The sequence below is a fragment of the Pleurodeles waltl genome, chromosome 1_1 (assembly GCF_031143425.1).
Source record: "Pleurodeles waltl isolate 20211129_DDA chromosome 1_1, aPleWal1.hap1.20221129, whole genome shotgun sequence".
Taxonomy (NCBI): Eukaryota; Metazoa; Chordata; class Amphibia; order Caudata; family Salamandridae; genus Pleurodeles; species Pleurodeles waltl.
Window position 1 is genome coordinate 484,997,934 of NC_090436.1, and position 15,198 is coordinate 485,013,131.

The following is a 15,198-nucleotide window of genomic DNA, read 5'->3' on the forward strand; positions in this document are numbered from 1 at the left end:
AGCCAAACAGTGGGGGCTATGACAAAAGAGGCCTTTTCTCACAATCCCCGCGTAAAAGGAGCACTTAAGACAGAGAACTGAGTATTCCGCTTTCTCATGGTCCAGACGCACAAGTTATTTCTTAGCTACCTCTAATAGCCGCCATACCCTGGGAGCGCATGTGTGGTGATGTATGTGCTCTAATTTTGTAACTTGCTGTTGTAGCTGCTCCCGCTTTTCCAAGCGTAATTTATTGTCTGCCATGGAGATTGCAAGGAATTCTTCACTGATTATCGCCTGTAAGGCATCCAATAAGAGCAAAATAGAGGTGTCTGTCATGTCATTTATTGTCAGATAATTGTGAATGATCTGCTCAATTTGTTTGGTTGCTTCTGGTTTATGAAGGAGGGTCTTTCGCAGGCGACAGGGCTGGTGTGTACAGGTCCTGAGAGAAAGTGCTAAATCTGTATTCACTATTGCATGGTCAGCTAGAGAGCGCAGCTCTAGGTCAATAGCGGTAACCATGCCCTGCAAATCGTTACTCCCCAGGAAGTGGTCAAGGGGGGGAGCATTTGTTTTCTGTGCATAAGACTAGACACTCTTCATAAAATCATGAGCACCCTACCCTTAAAGCCCCTCCAAATAACACAAACAATAACAATGTCTCTAAATGGGTACAAGGTCGTACACAAGCCGCCATCATTCCAGCGGTTCTTGGAGTTCAGAGTCTGTGAACAGAATTAATTTTCTATCATTGTGCCTCCCCCCCTCCCGAGCCACACAAGGTATGCATTCACAGGGCTCACCCCACCTCAGGCCATCTCCATTTTATCCGATTCGCCAGTTAGTGTCTCCAACATTGCTTGTCATTCCTGCAATATAGTTTCGGGGTCCGGCCGCAGACCTCTGGGCGAGGGTGAATTCCTCTGCCACCTGGAGACTGCGGTTTGTAGGGCAGGGCTGGTTAGCCGTGTCAGTATCTTTCTTGAGTCCCAAAAGTTCATGCGGGGCAGTATAATAACGGATTTGGTGAAGCTTCCCCTTCCAGCCGAATATAATACAAATGGGTGACTCCCAGGAGTAGGGGGATACCCTTCTCTCGAAGGTGAGCAGTCACAAAACAAAAGTCCTGTCTCTTTTGGAGGGTTAGTGGAGGAGATCCTGGTATAGCATCAGGATGGGGCCTCTGAACTGCAGGGGATAAAGCTCTCTCACCTTGAGAAGTATCTGTTCTTTCAAAGAGAAATCATCTACGCACACTAAGATATCATCTGGGTGGGAATTCGCTGTACAAGGGAGGCCCGACCATGTGCACTCTATCCAACTGAATTTCCGCTTCAGAGTTCTCCAGGATCTGGGCAAAGAAGGCTCTTACATAGGACCCATGTTGCTCCCTTCTGCAGTGGTCAGGGCACCCCTGATGCAGATGATGATGCGTCTCAACCTATTTTCTAGGTCTTCCGCGTGTGCTTGGACCTCAGCGTTTTGTTCTTTGAGGCGGACAATCTCTCGCTGGAGTTGTTCAATTTCTTCATCCCTGCTGGTCGCGTTGTCCTCCAATGTGCAGACTCTGTCTCCCATCTCAGCCAAATCTTTGTGGACTGACTAAGCTTTGGGACAAGTCTCTTTTGACCGTTTGGAGGTAATCTTTGAGAGATGCAAAGAAAGCTTCTATGAAGGAGCTAGTCACTTGGCCATCCGCGTCACCACTCTCAGGCAGCGGATTTTAGCTGGTCTGGAAGGGCTGATTGCTGGCAACATGCACTGCTGGCTTTGTGAGGATCTTCTTGAAAGAGCAGTATTTTTTTGGCACGTGCAACTGTCATGGATAATCACTCCGACTGCGGCCAATATCTCTAGTAGGGTCGTAGGGCAGGACAGGTCCGGGTTCCACCAAGTGCAGTACGCCTCTGAGGTTTTAGGTACTCCCAGGTGATCTGCTTGAAGAGCAGCCTCCCAGCGAGGCCCCGACCAGCGAACCCCGAGGCACACTCTTTTTCTCTATGGAGGCCCCTGCGAGATACGAGCACGCACGGTCTTAATAATCACAAAAGCTGTAACAAGAAGGGCCTCAGCTGTGATGCAGCCTACTCTAACCTTCACCCTCCTATTGTTGTGTAGCCATATTAGTTATAGCTCCATGCACGTTATTTTAACACACTAGGCCTGCCGCAGTGCACTTTCCCCTAGATATATTTTATTCAGTTTGTTTATTATTTTAGCAATAGCCACATTTGCGGTCTTGTTTTATTTCTCGCTCTCTAGCTGTTCTTTGCCTAGGCCAGCACTACATTCTTAAACAAGACATTCTTATTCTTCTCTCAAGGCTGCAGTAGGATAGGTTGCCGGTAACACGTGGTAACGCTTTGTCTCTGGTATTCGTAGAAATATACACATCCTTACGTAGGGATATCTCAGAACATCAGCTGTTTTATTATAAATACACTTCCCTGTCCATACATGTTAGAGGGAGATTCTAGCCAGATGACCACGACTGTATGCCGATTGCTGAACGCTTTGCTACAGCTGCTTATGCAGACTTCAGGCCTTTGCTCAGGTATGTGGGATGATGTCTTCCCAGGGGAACCTGAAGGGCAGAACTAGAGCTTAACATACTGTGCTCTAAATATAGCCTAGGTAGGAATTAGTCTACTTAACTCTGGTGACAATACGGTAGCGTTATTTCTATGCTTTACTCTCCTTGTCACAATTTTAATCTTGTCAAGCTTTATCGTCAAGATGCAGTCCTTCATTAAAATCGTATTGAAACAAATACTGCCTCTGTTTGTCATTGTATACGTGAGACTAATGTAACTGAGAGAAACGGATGAGATCAGAGTGACCACAATTTCCCTGAGAAATCAATTGTGTCATGTGCTCGGCTGCCCAATCATCTCTGCTCTTAGGTGGAGATGAGGCACTGCTAGCTAGCCGGAGCAAAACCCGTATTGGGGTGACAGGTGTCTCCTGTAGTTGGTTAAGACTCAGTCTCCCACACCACAGGCGATTCTGTCCCCCAAATCCAGTAGTCTCATTAGAATAATGAGAGCCTACGCAACACTATGACCACCTGGGACAATCAACCCCGTTCTGCAAAAGGTGCATACCGGCCAGTCGCGAGGCTCCCCTTAAGTCCAGCAGTTGTGCCCCATTGCATGCTTTGTGTAGCTGTAGTGGGCGAAGTTGTCTCCATACCTGCGGGGGGGGGGGGGGGGTGCAGTGAGCTAGCTAAGTTGGGATCCGTATTGAGTCTTGTGAAGGCCCCAGCTCGTAGGAAGTGTCTGTGCATGCATGACCATGCTAGTTATACTCTGGGAAAGATCTGTGCAGCAGCATATCCCCAGGAGGTAAATCATTTGCTTGCTGCCAGGAGGGCAGGACCCACTGCTGCAGGCCACCTTGCATGTACTTTCGGGCCGAGCGTGGATGGTGTCTGGCTTTCAGCATGTACTTTCGGGCCGAGCGTGGATGGTGTCTGGCTTTCAGGACTGGTGAGGAGCACCATGCGCAGGGCCTACCTTTCTGGGCTGCATAAAGTCCCCACAGAAGCCAGCCTCCCCTGGTGCGCTAGGGCCAGTCAAGGCCGTCAAGGGTGTAGGCCGACCAGGTGTTACCACCGATTGCCCCTCCTCTCTGCAGCGGTGAGTGCTGCAACGTAGTGTTGCAGCTCTGCTCAGGCAGCCATGGGGTTCCGTTGCAGACTCTGCCATGTCTCAGGCTGGGGAGGGAGCTCAGCAATCAGGGCCAGCCAACACAGTCAGTGTCAATCACTTTCCACCGTCCCAAATCCGCAGCTGCCTAACCCTCTCCATGCGGCTGTCAGTGACAGCTGGGAAGCACTGCAGACTAGGCCGGTAGGATTGTAGCAGACAGCAGGGCTAGTGCCAGACGTCACCACCGTGGTCGCCTAGGAGGCCAAGCATGGTGCTATGTGTAGAGGTCTCCCCAAAGGTGGATTCCAGGTGTCAGACGCAGTCTTGCTTCAGGTTGTGCCTCGGGCTCGCCATCTTGCCCCCAGAACGGCAATGTGTTCTCAGCAACCAATGAGCCGAGTCCAGCAATTTCGTAATCTGTTCGAATTTGCTGTATTGTGTGAGCATTATTAATGGGTGAGGCAGAGCGGGCCCACTGCTAGCTCCAGTTGTAGGATTAAGGGGATCCGCAGGCAACGTGGACGAAGGGCAGGAAAACACACCCTAGCTGTCTGCCATCTTGGCCACGTCCCCTGCGAAAATAGTTAAGATGTAACTCAAGTATCAATGTTTTGGCTAGGTAATTAATTTGTATAGGTGACACCCTTTATTGCCTTCCAGAAGCTACATATATAATAATGAGAAGACGAAAATGTGAGAAGTTAATGTATTTTGTAGTTTTCTGCAAATGTACAAAAAAAAAGCACATATATTTAGCAAAATAGTGATTTATTACAAAATGCAGTTTTAGAAAACATTAATTTCCAAATAACATTCTTTCAAGGGTAGGTCTTCCACAATAAATACAATAATTTTTATTTTCATGTGCAAATGAATATTTTTAAAAAATAATAAATTTAACACAAAAACCAAAACTTTCTGCCCTGAATATTCGGAGAACAAGTAGCAGATGAATGCATGGATTCTCATGTCCTTGAATTCTTCCTGTAAACATTTATAGCAGTGAGCTGTCGCCAAGCTTTTTCAATCAAATCAGAGAGACTCAACCATTTCATCATCGCTCCATTCTTCCTAAGGTTGAAATTTAAAGAAGTTAACTAAAGCAATTTTTTTTTAAACAAAAGCATATCAAATTCTTTCGAAAACTGGATTGAAAATAGTCATTAAGACATTACCTCTAAAGTTTAAAGAAAAAAAAAAAAATCAATCACAAACAGCTCCGATACATGCAATCTGACTAAACATAAATCAAAAAATCTAAATCATTATTTTTACTCAATGAAAACATGTGGCGTTTATTTATGTATACATATACACATAACACAGTGGCAGTGTTGTTATAGTTAGGTCAGACTTTCCATAGGAAGAACGTTTTTCCTTTCACTAATAACTTTGGTGCCGTTGGACGAATATTCATAAAACCTTCCCAAAACGTAGTTCACACACCTCAGCTCCTTTCTGGAAAGTTTCAGGGTGATTCATCAAACAGGGCAAAGAACAATGGGGTTCTCAAAACACTTTTTAGCCATGCAATTCCCAGAATTTGAGACCTTGCTACTGCCAAAATGGTTGAGCAGAATTAGACAAAATTTGCCAACAAGCTAGATCTTTGATGGGAGCTTTGTGTGATTTGGTGTAAATTAAATGAGTAGTTCTGGAGAAATTAAAGTCTACAATGTATAGATATATTAACAGTCAAATTGACATACAAAAATTCAAGTCTCCTAATTTGCTGATGGAGCTTTTTTGATGTGAGCGCTCTGCTTGGATAGCTGCAACAAGAATTGAATGTTGAGGCAGGTATTACAGGACTCGGTCCTCTCTCCTGAAAATATTTTTTAAATAGGGTATAAGACCCTAGGGAGCCCATCCCAATAGAACCAATAAAAAGGCTGCTCCTGACTCCCCCACAAGAAGGAAAATGCTGTGGTTTTCCCTGGTGGGACAGGCCCCCCCAAAAACTAAATGGAAAATGGCACTTACCCAGTCCGCCATCTAGTGTTGGGCTCGGAGTGTTACAAGTTGTTTTTCTTCGAAGAAGCTTTTTCGAGTCACAAGATCGAGTGATTCCTCCTCTCGGTGATAGTGTGCATGGGCATCAAGTCCTTTGTTAGATTGTTTTCCCACAGGAGGGTGAAGTAAGGAGTGAAGAAATGTATATGTGCACACACACACACACACACACACACATATATATGGAAAATGTCACTTACCCAGTGTACATCTGTTCATGGCATGTTGCGCTGCAGATTCACATGTTGTGCATTATCCTGCCATCTAGTGTTGGGCTCGGAGTGTTACAAGTTGTTTTTCTTCGAAGAAGTCTTTTCGAGTCACAGGACCGAGCGACTCCTCCCTTTCGGCTCCATTGCGCATGGGCGTCGACTCCATCTTAGACTGTTTTCCCCGCAAAGGGTGAGGTAGGAGTTGGTAAAGTAAGGATACTAGAGGTGCCCATGCAATGGAGTAGAAATGTATGTACGTATTAAAGGAATATTTATTTACCTATTTACAATTTACATGCAACTAAAACGGCTACAGGCTCCCGGGGAGGTGGGAGGGCGCATGTGAATCTGCAGCGCAACATGCCATGAGCAGATGTACACTGGGTAAGTGACATTTTCCGTTCGATGCCATGTGTAGCTGCAGATACACATGCTGTGCATAGACTAGTAAGCAGTTATCTCCCCCAAAGCGGTGGTTTAGCCTGTAGGAGTTGAAGTTGTCTGAAAAAATGTTCTTAGTACTGCTTGTCCTACTGTGGCTTGTTGTGTTGTTAACAGATCCACGCAGTAATGTTTAGTAAATGTATGAGGCGTAGACCATGTGGCAGCCTTACATATTTCTGTCATTGGTATATTTCCTAGAAAGGCCATTGTGGCGCCTTTCTTTCTAGTGGAGTGTGCCTTCGGTGTAATAGGCAGTTCTCTTTCAGCTTTAACATAACAGGTTTGAATATATTTAACTATCCATCTGGCAATGCCTTGTTTGGATATTGGATTCCCTGTATGAGGTTTTTGGTAAGCTACAAACAATTGTTTTGTTTTGCGAAACTGTTTAGTTCTATCAATGTAGTACATTAGAGCTCTTTTTATGTCTAATGTATGTAATGCTCTTTCAGCTACAGAGTCTGGTTGTGGAAAAAACACTGGGAGTTCCACAGTTTGGTTTAAGTGGAACAGTGATATAACTTTTGGCAAAAATTTGGGATTTGTGCGTAGAACCACTTTGTTTGTGTATTTGTATAAAGGGTTCTTGTATGGTAAAGGCTTGTATTTCACTCACTCTTCTGAGGGATGTGATAACTATTAGAAAGGCTACTTTCCAGGTTAAGTATTGCATTTCACAAGAGTGCATGGGTTCGAATGGTGGACCCATGAGTCGCGTTAATACAATATTGAGGTTCCACGAAGGAACTGGTGGTGTTCTTGGTGAAATGATCCTTTTTAGACCCTCCATAAATGCTTTTATGACTGGGATTCTAAATAGTGAAGTTGAATGTGTAATTTGCAGATATGCTGAAATTGCTGTGAGATGTATTTTAATGGACGAAAAAGCGAAGTTTGATTTTTGTAAGTGTAGTAAGTAGCTTACAATGTCTCTTGCAGACGTGTGTGATGGTTGAATTTGATTATTTTGGCAGTAATAAACAAATTGTTTCCATTTATTTGCGTAGCAATGTCTTGTAGTAGGTTTTCTAGCCTGTTTGATGACCTCCATTCATTCTTGTGTACGGTCTAGGTGTCCGAATTCTAAGACTTCAGGAGCCAGATCGCTAGATTGAGCGATGCTGGACTCGGTTGTCTGATCTGCTGTTTGTGTTGCGTTAACAGATCTGGTCTGTTTGGTAGTTTGATATGAGGCACTATTGACAGGTCTAGTAATGTTGTGTACCAGGGTTGTCGTGCCCAAGTTGGTGGTATTAGTATTAGTTTGAGTTTGTTTTGACTCAATTTGTTTACCAGATACGGAAGGAGTGGGAGAGGGGAGAAAAGCGCAAGCAAATATCCCTGACCAACTCATCCGTAACGCATTGCCTTTGGAGTGAGGCTGTGGGTACCTGGATGCGAAGTTTTGGCATTTTGCGTTTTCTTTTGTTGCGAATAGGTCTATTTGCGGTGTTCCCCACTTTTGGAAGTAGGTTTGCAGTATCTGTGGATGAATCTCCCATTCGTGGATCTGTTGGTGATCTCGACTGAGATTGTCTGCCAATTGGTTTTGAATTCCTGGGATGTATTGCGCTATTAGGCGAATGTGATTGTGAATCGCCCAATGCCAAATCTTCTGTGCTAAGAGACACAGTTGTGATGAGTGTGTGCCTCCCTGTTTGTTTAAGTAATACATTGTTGTCATGTTGTCTGTTTTGACAAGAATGTGTTTGTGGGTTATTAGCGGTTGAAATGCTTTCAATGCTAGAAACACTGTTAGTAGTTCTAGCTGATTTATGCGAAGTTGCTTCTGCTGAGTGTCCCATTGTCCCTGGATGCTGTGTTGGTTGAGATGTGCTCCCCACCCTACCATGGAAGCATCTGTTGTGATTACGTATTGAGGCACTGGGTCTTGGAAAGGCCGCCCTTGGTTTAAATTTACAGGATTCCACCATTGAAGCAAGGTGTGTGTTTGGCGGTCTATCAACACTAGATCTTGAAGTTGACCCTGTGCTTGTGTCCATTGTGTTGCTAGGCACTGTTGTAAGGGCCGCATGTGTAATCTTGAGTTTGGGACAATGGCTATGCATGAGGACATCATGCCTAGTAGTTTCATCACTAATTTTACCTGATACTTTTGGTTTGGGTGCATGCTTTGTATTACGTTTTGGAATGCTTGTACTCTTTGTGGGCTTGGAGTGGCAATCCCTTTTTTTGTGTTGATTGTTGCTCCTAAGTATTGTTGTATTTGACATGGCTGTAAGTGTGATTTTTGGTAGTTTAGTGAGAACCCTAGTTTGTGAACGGTTTCTATGACGTATTTTGTGTGTTGAAGACACTGTTTCTGTGTGTTGGTTTTGATTAACCAATCGTCTAGATACGGGAATACGTGTATGTGCTGTCTTCTGATATGTGCCGCTACTACTGCAATGCGTTCTGTAAATACCCTTGGTGCTGTTGTTATTCCGAATGGTAACACTTTGAACTGGTAATGTACTCCTTGGAATACGAACCTTAAGTATTTCCTGTGTGAAGGATGTATGGGTATATGGAAGGACGCATCTTTGACATCTAATGTCGTCATGTAGTCTTGTTGTTTGAGCAAGGGGATTACGTCTTGAAGTGTTACCATGTGAAAGTAATCTGATTTGATGTAAAGATTTAGGGCCTGATTCCGACATTGGCTGGCGGCGGAGGCCGCCCGCCAAAGTCCCGCCGACAAATGACCGCACTGCGGTCAAAAGACCGCGGCGGCCATTCTTACATTTCCGCTGGGCCGGCGGGCGCTCTCCAAAAGAGCACCCGCCGGCCCAGCGGAAATGCCCCTGCAACGAGGATGCCGGCTCCGAATGGAGCCGGCGGAGTTGCAGGGGTGCGACGGGTGCAGTGGCACCCGTCGCGTATTTCAGTGTCTGCATTGCAGACACTGAAATACTTTGTGGGGCCCTCTTACGGGGGCCCCTGCAGTGCCCATGCCATTGGCATGGGCACTGCAGGGGCCCCACGGCACCCCCTACCGCCATCCTGTTCCTGGCGGGAGACCCGCCAGGAACAGGATGGCGGTAGGGGGTGTCAGAATCCCCATGGCGGCGGAGCACGCTCCGCCGCCATGGAGGATTCTCCCGAGCAGCGGGAAGTCGGCGGGAGACCGCCGACTTTCCGTTTCTGACCGCGGCTGAACCGCCGCGGTCAGAATGCTCGACGGAGCACCGCCAGCCTGTTGGCGGTGCTCCCGTGGTCGGTGACCCTGGCGGTCACCGACCGCCAGGGTCAGAATGACCCCCTTAGTGTTCTGAGATCTAATATAGGTCTTCGAGTTTTTGTCCTTTTTGGGTATGAGAAAGTACAGGGAGTAAACCCCTGTCCCTTTTTGATGACTGGGTACTAGTTCTATTGCCTCTTTTTGTAACAACGCTTGGAATTCTATCTGTAATAGATCTGTGTGTTGTTTGGACATGTTGTGTGTTTTTGGTGGCACATTTGGTGGTAATTGTAGGAATTCTATGCAATAGCCATGTTGGATGATGGCTAGGACCCACGAGTCCGTTGTTATTTCCTCCCAAATTTGGTAAAAATCTATTAGTCTCCCCCCCCACTGGTGTTACGTGTTGGGGATTTGGGACACTGAAGTCACTGTTTGTTTTGAGGGGTCTTGGGACTTTGGAACTTCCCTCTAGTCTTAGGGAACTGTCCCCCTCTGTATTGTTCCCGAAAGCCTCCTCTCTGATACTGGCTCTGGTATGTGGGCCTGGTTTGTGAAGTTGAGGGTTCTGTTGTTTGAGCCCGAAACCCCCCCTCTAAATTGTGTCTTCCTAAAAGTGCCTCTGCTTTGTGGGGAGTAGAGCGTGCTCATGGCCTTGGCCGTATCTGTATCTTTTTTCACCTTCTCGATAGCAGTGTCCACTTCCGGACCAAACAACTGATGTCCATTAAAAGGCATATTAAGCACAGCCTGTTGGATTTCAGGCTTGAATCCTGAGGTGCGCAGCCATGCATGTCTCAGAATTGTCACTGCTGTATTTACAGTTCTTGCAGCTGTGTCTGCTGCGTCCATTGCTGAACGTATCTGGTTATTTGAGATACTTTGCGCTTCTTCTATCACCTGTTGTGCCCGTTTTTGGAATTCTTTGGGCAGATGTTCAATAAAGTGTTGCATTTCATCCCAGTGGGCTCGGTCATATCTTGACGGCAAAGCCTGTGAATTCGCAATACGCCATTGATTGGCTGCTTGTGCTGCCACTCTTTTTCACGCTGCGTCGAACTTGCGACTTTCTTTATCGGGTGGTGGTGCATCTCCGGAGGTGTGTGAATTTGCCCTTTTACGTGCTGCGCCAACTACTACGGAGTCAGGTGTCAGTTGCTGCGTAATGTACATAGGGTCTGTTGGTGGAGGCTTGTACTTTTTCTCCACCCTAGGAGTGATAGCCCTGCCTTTCACGGGTTCTTGAAATATTTCCTTTGCGTGTTTCAACATTCCCGGTAGCATTGGAAGACTCTGGTACTGACTATGTGTGGATGACAGAGTATTAAATAAAAAGTCATCTTCGATAGGTTCAGCGTGCAGTGTCACGTTGTGAAAAGCAGCTGCTCTGGACACCACCTGCGTGTAAGAAGTACTGTCTTCAGGTGGTGATGGTCTTGCTGGGTAACAGTCAGGACTGTTATCTGACACAGGCACATCATAAAGATCCCATGCATCTGGGTCATCTTGGCTCATGCTTGTGTGTGTTGGAGACTGCACCATCGGTGGGCTAGCGATTGGTGATGATTGCGGTGAGCGCTGAGGTGATGGTGGCGGAGTTACTTGTTTTGCCACCTTTGCTTGTGGTGATTTATCCTCCTCTTGGAAAGCCAGTTTCCTTTTCATCCTTATAGGAGGGAGAGTTCTTATCTTCCCTGTCTCCTTTTGGATATGGAGCCTTCCCTGCGTATAATCTGGCTCCCCTGCCTCTAGTTCCTGTCCAAATTTATGGCTTTGCATTTGTGTGGAAAGCCCTTGCTCCTCGGTGTAGGAACTTGTTTTCGGCTCCGAAGCCGGATGTTTCGGGATCAAAACCTTTTCCACCATCTTTTTCGGCTCCGAAGCCACTTTTTTGTGTTTCGGTGTTCCGATCTCTCGGTGCAGAGTCGTCTCGGTGCTGGTATCTCGATGTCGAGATTGTTCAGACCCAGTGTTTCGGAGTCGAGTCTTTTCTGTGCCGGTATCTCGACCGGAGTCGGATGACTTCGACACATGCGTGCCCTTTTTCGGTGCCAATGGACAGTCACCAATTTTTTGGGTTGAGCCATGGCCTGCCGGCGGTGGCGTCCCCTGGGCTCTGATTAATTTACCGTGAGTTTTGGCTGGGGCGGTTTTACTCACGGTTTTCGGCGTCTGTTCTGTTTTGGCCTCGTCCGAGTCAGCAATGGAGAAGGTTTCTTCTTCCTCCAAGTCTTGGTGTCCTGACGGCGCCGACGCCATTTGAAGTCTTCTCGCTCTCCAGTCCCTCAGCGTTTTACTCGATCGAAACGCTCGACAGGCCTCACAGGTATCCTCTTTGTGTTCAGGAGACAAACACAAATTACAGACCAAATGTTGATTTGTGTAAGGATACTTGTTGTGGCATTCGGGGCAGAAGCGGAATGGGGTCCGTGCCATTAGTCTTGTCGACGCACGTGGTCGGGCCGACCAGGCCCCGCCGGGGAACCGAAACCCCGAAGGGCCACCGGAGCTCTTCAAAATTCGGTGTCGATCTGTGTTAACTAACCCGATACGGAACGCAAACAATACCGTCTAATTTTTCCGATATCTAACAAATTTTCCGAACCGAAACACGGAGCGTAGAGGAACACGTCCGAACCCAATGGCGGAAAGAAAACAGTCTAAGATGGAGTCGACGCCCATGCGCAATGGAGGCGAAATGGGAGGAGTCCCTCGATCTCGTGACTCGAAAAGACTTCTTCGAAGAAACACTCCGAGCCCAACACAAGATGGCGGGATATGCACAGCATGTGTATCTGCAGCTACACATGCCATCAAACATATATATATATATATATATATATATAAGAAGATTTCCATGCGGTGTGTATACATATTTACATAAAGAAAGTACGACAACGGCTACAGGCTTATGGGGAGGAGGGAGGGCGCAGGTGAATCTGCAGCACTACATGCCACAAACAGATGTCTACTGGGTAAGTGACATTTTCCGTTCTATGGTATATGTAGCTGCAGATACACATGCTTTGCACAGACTGAAAAGCAGTCCCCTCCCAAAAAAAGTGGTGGCTAGCCTGTAGGAGTATACTGAAATAGTGTTTTAAGTACTGCTTGACCAATATTTGCTTGTTGGCGATATAAGACATCCACACAGTAGCGTTTAGTAAATGTGTGTGGCGTGGGCCATGTGGCTGCTTTGCATATATATCTGCCTTTGGTACATTTCCTAAGAATGCCATTTAAGCTCCTTTCTTTCTAGTAGTGTGTGCTTTAGGAGTTACCAATAGCTGTCTTTTAGCTTTAAGATAGCAAGTTTGAATACACTTTACTATCCATCTGGCTAATCCTTGTTTTGAAATAGGATTACCCTTATGTGGTTTTTGAAAAACCACAAAAGTTGTTTAGATTTCCTGAAATCTTCTGTTCGGTCTACATAATTCATGAGAGCTCTTTTGGCATCAAGAGTGTGAAGAACTCGTTCAGCAACTGAATCTAGCTGTGGAAAGAAGACCGGTAAATCCACTGACTGACTGATGTGAATTGATGAAACTACTTTAGGTAGGAATTTTGGGTTAGTTCTAAGTACTATTTTATTTTTGTGAATTTAGAAGAATGGTTCTTCTAAAGTGAATGCCTGAACTTCACCAACTCTCCTTAAGGACGTAATTGCTACTAGGAAAGCAACCTTCCATGAGAGAAATTAAAGAGGGCAAGAATGCATGAGTTCAAATGGTGGACCCATAAGCCTTGTGAGCACGGTGTTAAGATTCCATGCAGGAGCTGGTGGAGGTCTAGGTGGAATAATTCTTTTAAGGCTTTTCATAAAAGCTTTTATGACAGGAATCCTAAAGAAAGAAGTATGCTCTCTGTTTGTAGGTAAGCAGCCATTGCTGTTAAATGAGTTCTGATAGGTGAGTATGCAAGATTAGCTTTTTGTATATGAAGCAAATAACGGACAACATCCTGTACTGACGCTTTAAGTGGAGCAATGTTTTTGGGTTGACAGTAATATACAAAACGTTTCCATTTAGCTGCATAGTACTGTCTGGTTGTAGGTTTGCGTGCTTCTTTTAGAATGCCCATACATTCTGGTGGAAGCTGTAGATATCCAATCTATGACCATACTGGGATTGGGATGCTTGATTTGACCTTCCTTTTGAGTCAGTACGTCCGGTCTGTTTGGGAGCTTGTGATGTGGTACTACAGACAGATCAAACAGTGTTGTGCACCACTGTTGATGTGCCCACGTGGGAGCTGTGAGTACAATAGAGAGGGAGATGTGACGGATCTTGGTGACCAGAAATGGAATTAGTGGGAGCGGGGGGGAAAGAGTGAGCAAATATCCCTGACCAATCGATCCATAGAGCGAGGGTGTAGGTACCCGGACGTGAAGTGTGGGCATTTTGCATTTTCGCTTGTTGCAAAAAGGTCTATGTCTGGGGTTCCCCACATGCGGGTACTGTTGAAATCACCTGTGGGTGAATCTCCCATTTGTGTATTTGTTGCTGCGTCCTGCTTAAGAGGTCTGCTAGTTGGTTGTGTATCCCTGGGATATACTCTGCTAGTAGTTGAATGTGATTATGAATTGCCCATTTCCAAACTTTCTGTGCTAGAAGAGACAATTGAGATGAGTGTTCCAAATGATTTATGTGATAAGTTTGTTGAATTGAGTCCCATTCCCCTTGTATGGTAAGGCCGCCCTTTTCATACGTTGGTGTGATTCAACCTCTGCAGAGAGTTGTAAGTTTGGCAGTCCAACAACACTGGATCGTGAAGTTGACCCTGTGCCTGAGAGCATTGTTGAGAGAGACACTGTTGTAGGGGTCTAATGTTTAGACGTGCATTGGGTACTATTGCTATGCACAATGCCATCATTTCTAAAAGTTTCATGATAAACCTTACTGTGTGAGTGTGATTGTATTGTAGTTGAGATATGAGATTGTGGAAAGCTCGAATTCTCTGTGGGTTTGGGTACGCTAATGCTGATTGAGTGTTCAGAATTGCTCCCAAATACGTCTGGTAATTGATTGTAAATCCTAGACTGTGTAGGGTATCCACTGTGTATGCTGTTGACCGGTGTGAATGGTGCTGGCTTTTATGAGTCAGTCTTCCAGATAGGTAAAGAAATGTACATGTTGCCTTGCGAGGTATGCTGCAACCACTGCGAGGCATTTGGTGAATACCCTTGGTGCTGTTGCTACTCCAAAGGGTAGTACTTTGAATTGGTAGTGCTTGTCTACTATCACAAATCTTAGAAATGTGCGATGTGCTGATCTATGAGAATGTGGAGTAAGCATTTTTTAGATCTAATGCTGTCATGTAGTCTTGTTTCTGTAGCAGGGGAATGACGTCCTGAAGAGTGACCATGTGGAAATGCTCTGACAGGATGTATTGATTGAGGGGTCTGAGATCCAGGGTTGGTCTGAGAGTGCCATCCTTTTTTGGTATAAGGAAGTATAGAGAATATACTCCGGCCCTTTGTTGGGATATAGGTACCATCTCTATTGTACCCCTGAGTAGAAGTGACTGTACCTCTTGTAATAAATGTAGATGCTCCAGAAAAAAGCCTATGCGAGCAAGGGGGAATGTCTGGTGTAGAGATAAGTTCTATGCAATAACCATTTTGGATAATTGACAGCACCCATTGATCTGTTGTAATGTGGTGCCATTGCTGGTAGATATTTTCCAGTCTTCCTTCCACAGGAGATGTATACTG

At 45.7% G+C, this 15,198-nt stretch overlaps 1 protein-coding gene across 2 annotated transcripts in view; it reads right to left on the minus strand.

Moving 5' to 3' along the window:
• Positions 1–4,324: 4,324 nt before the first annotated feature.
• Positions 4,325–15,198, minus strand: part of CCNH (cyclin H) — a 137,893-nt gene continuing 127,019 nt past the window's right edge. For both annotated transcript variants that reach the window (XM_069224900.1, XM_069224891.1), the window contains exon 10: positions 4,325–4,703. In XM_069224900.1, coding sequence (XP_069081001.1) covers positions 4,665–4,703 — 39 coding nt within the window. In that variant the 3' untranslated portion in view covers positions 4,325–4,664. The remainder of the gene's footprint in view (positions 4,704–15,198) is intronic.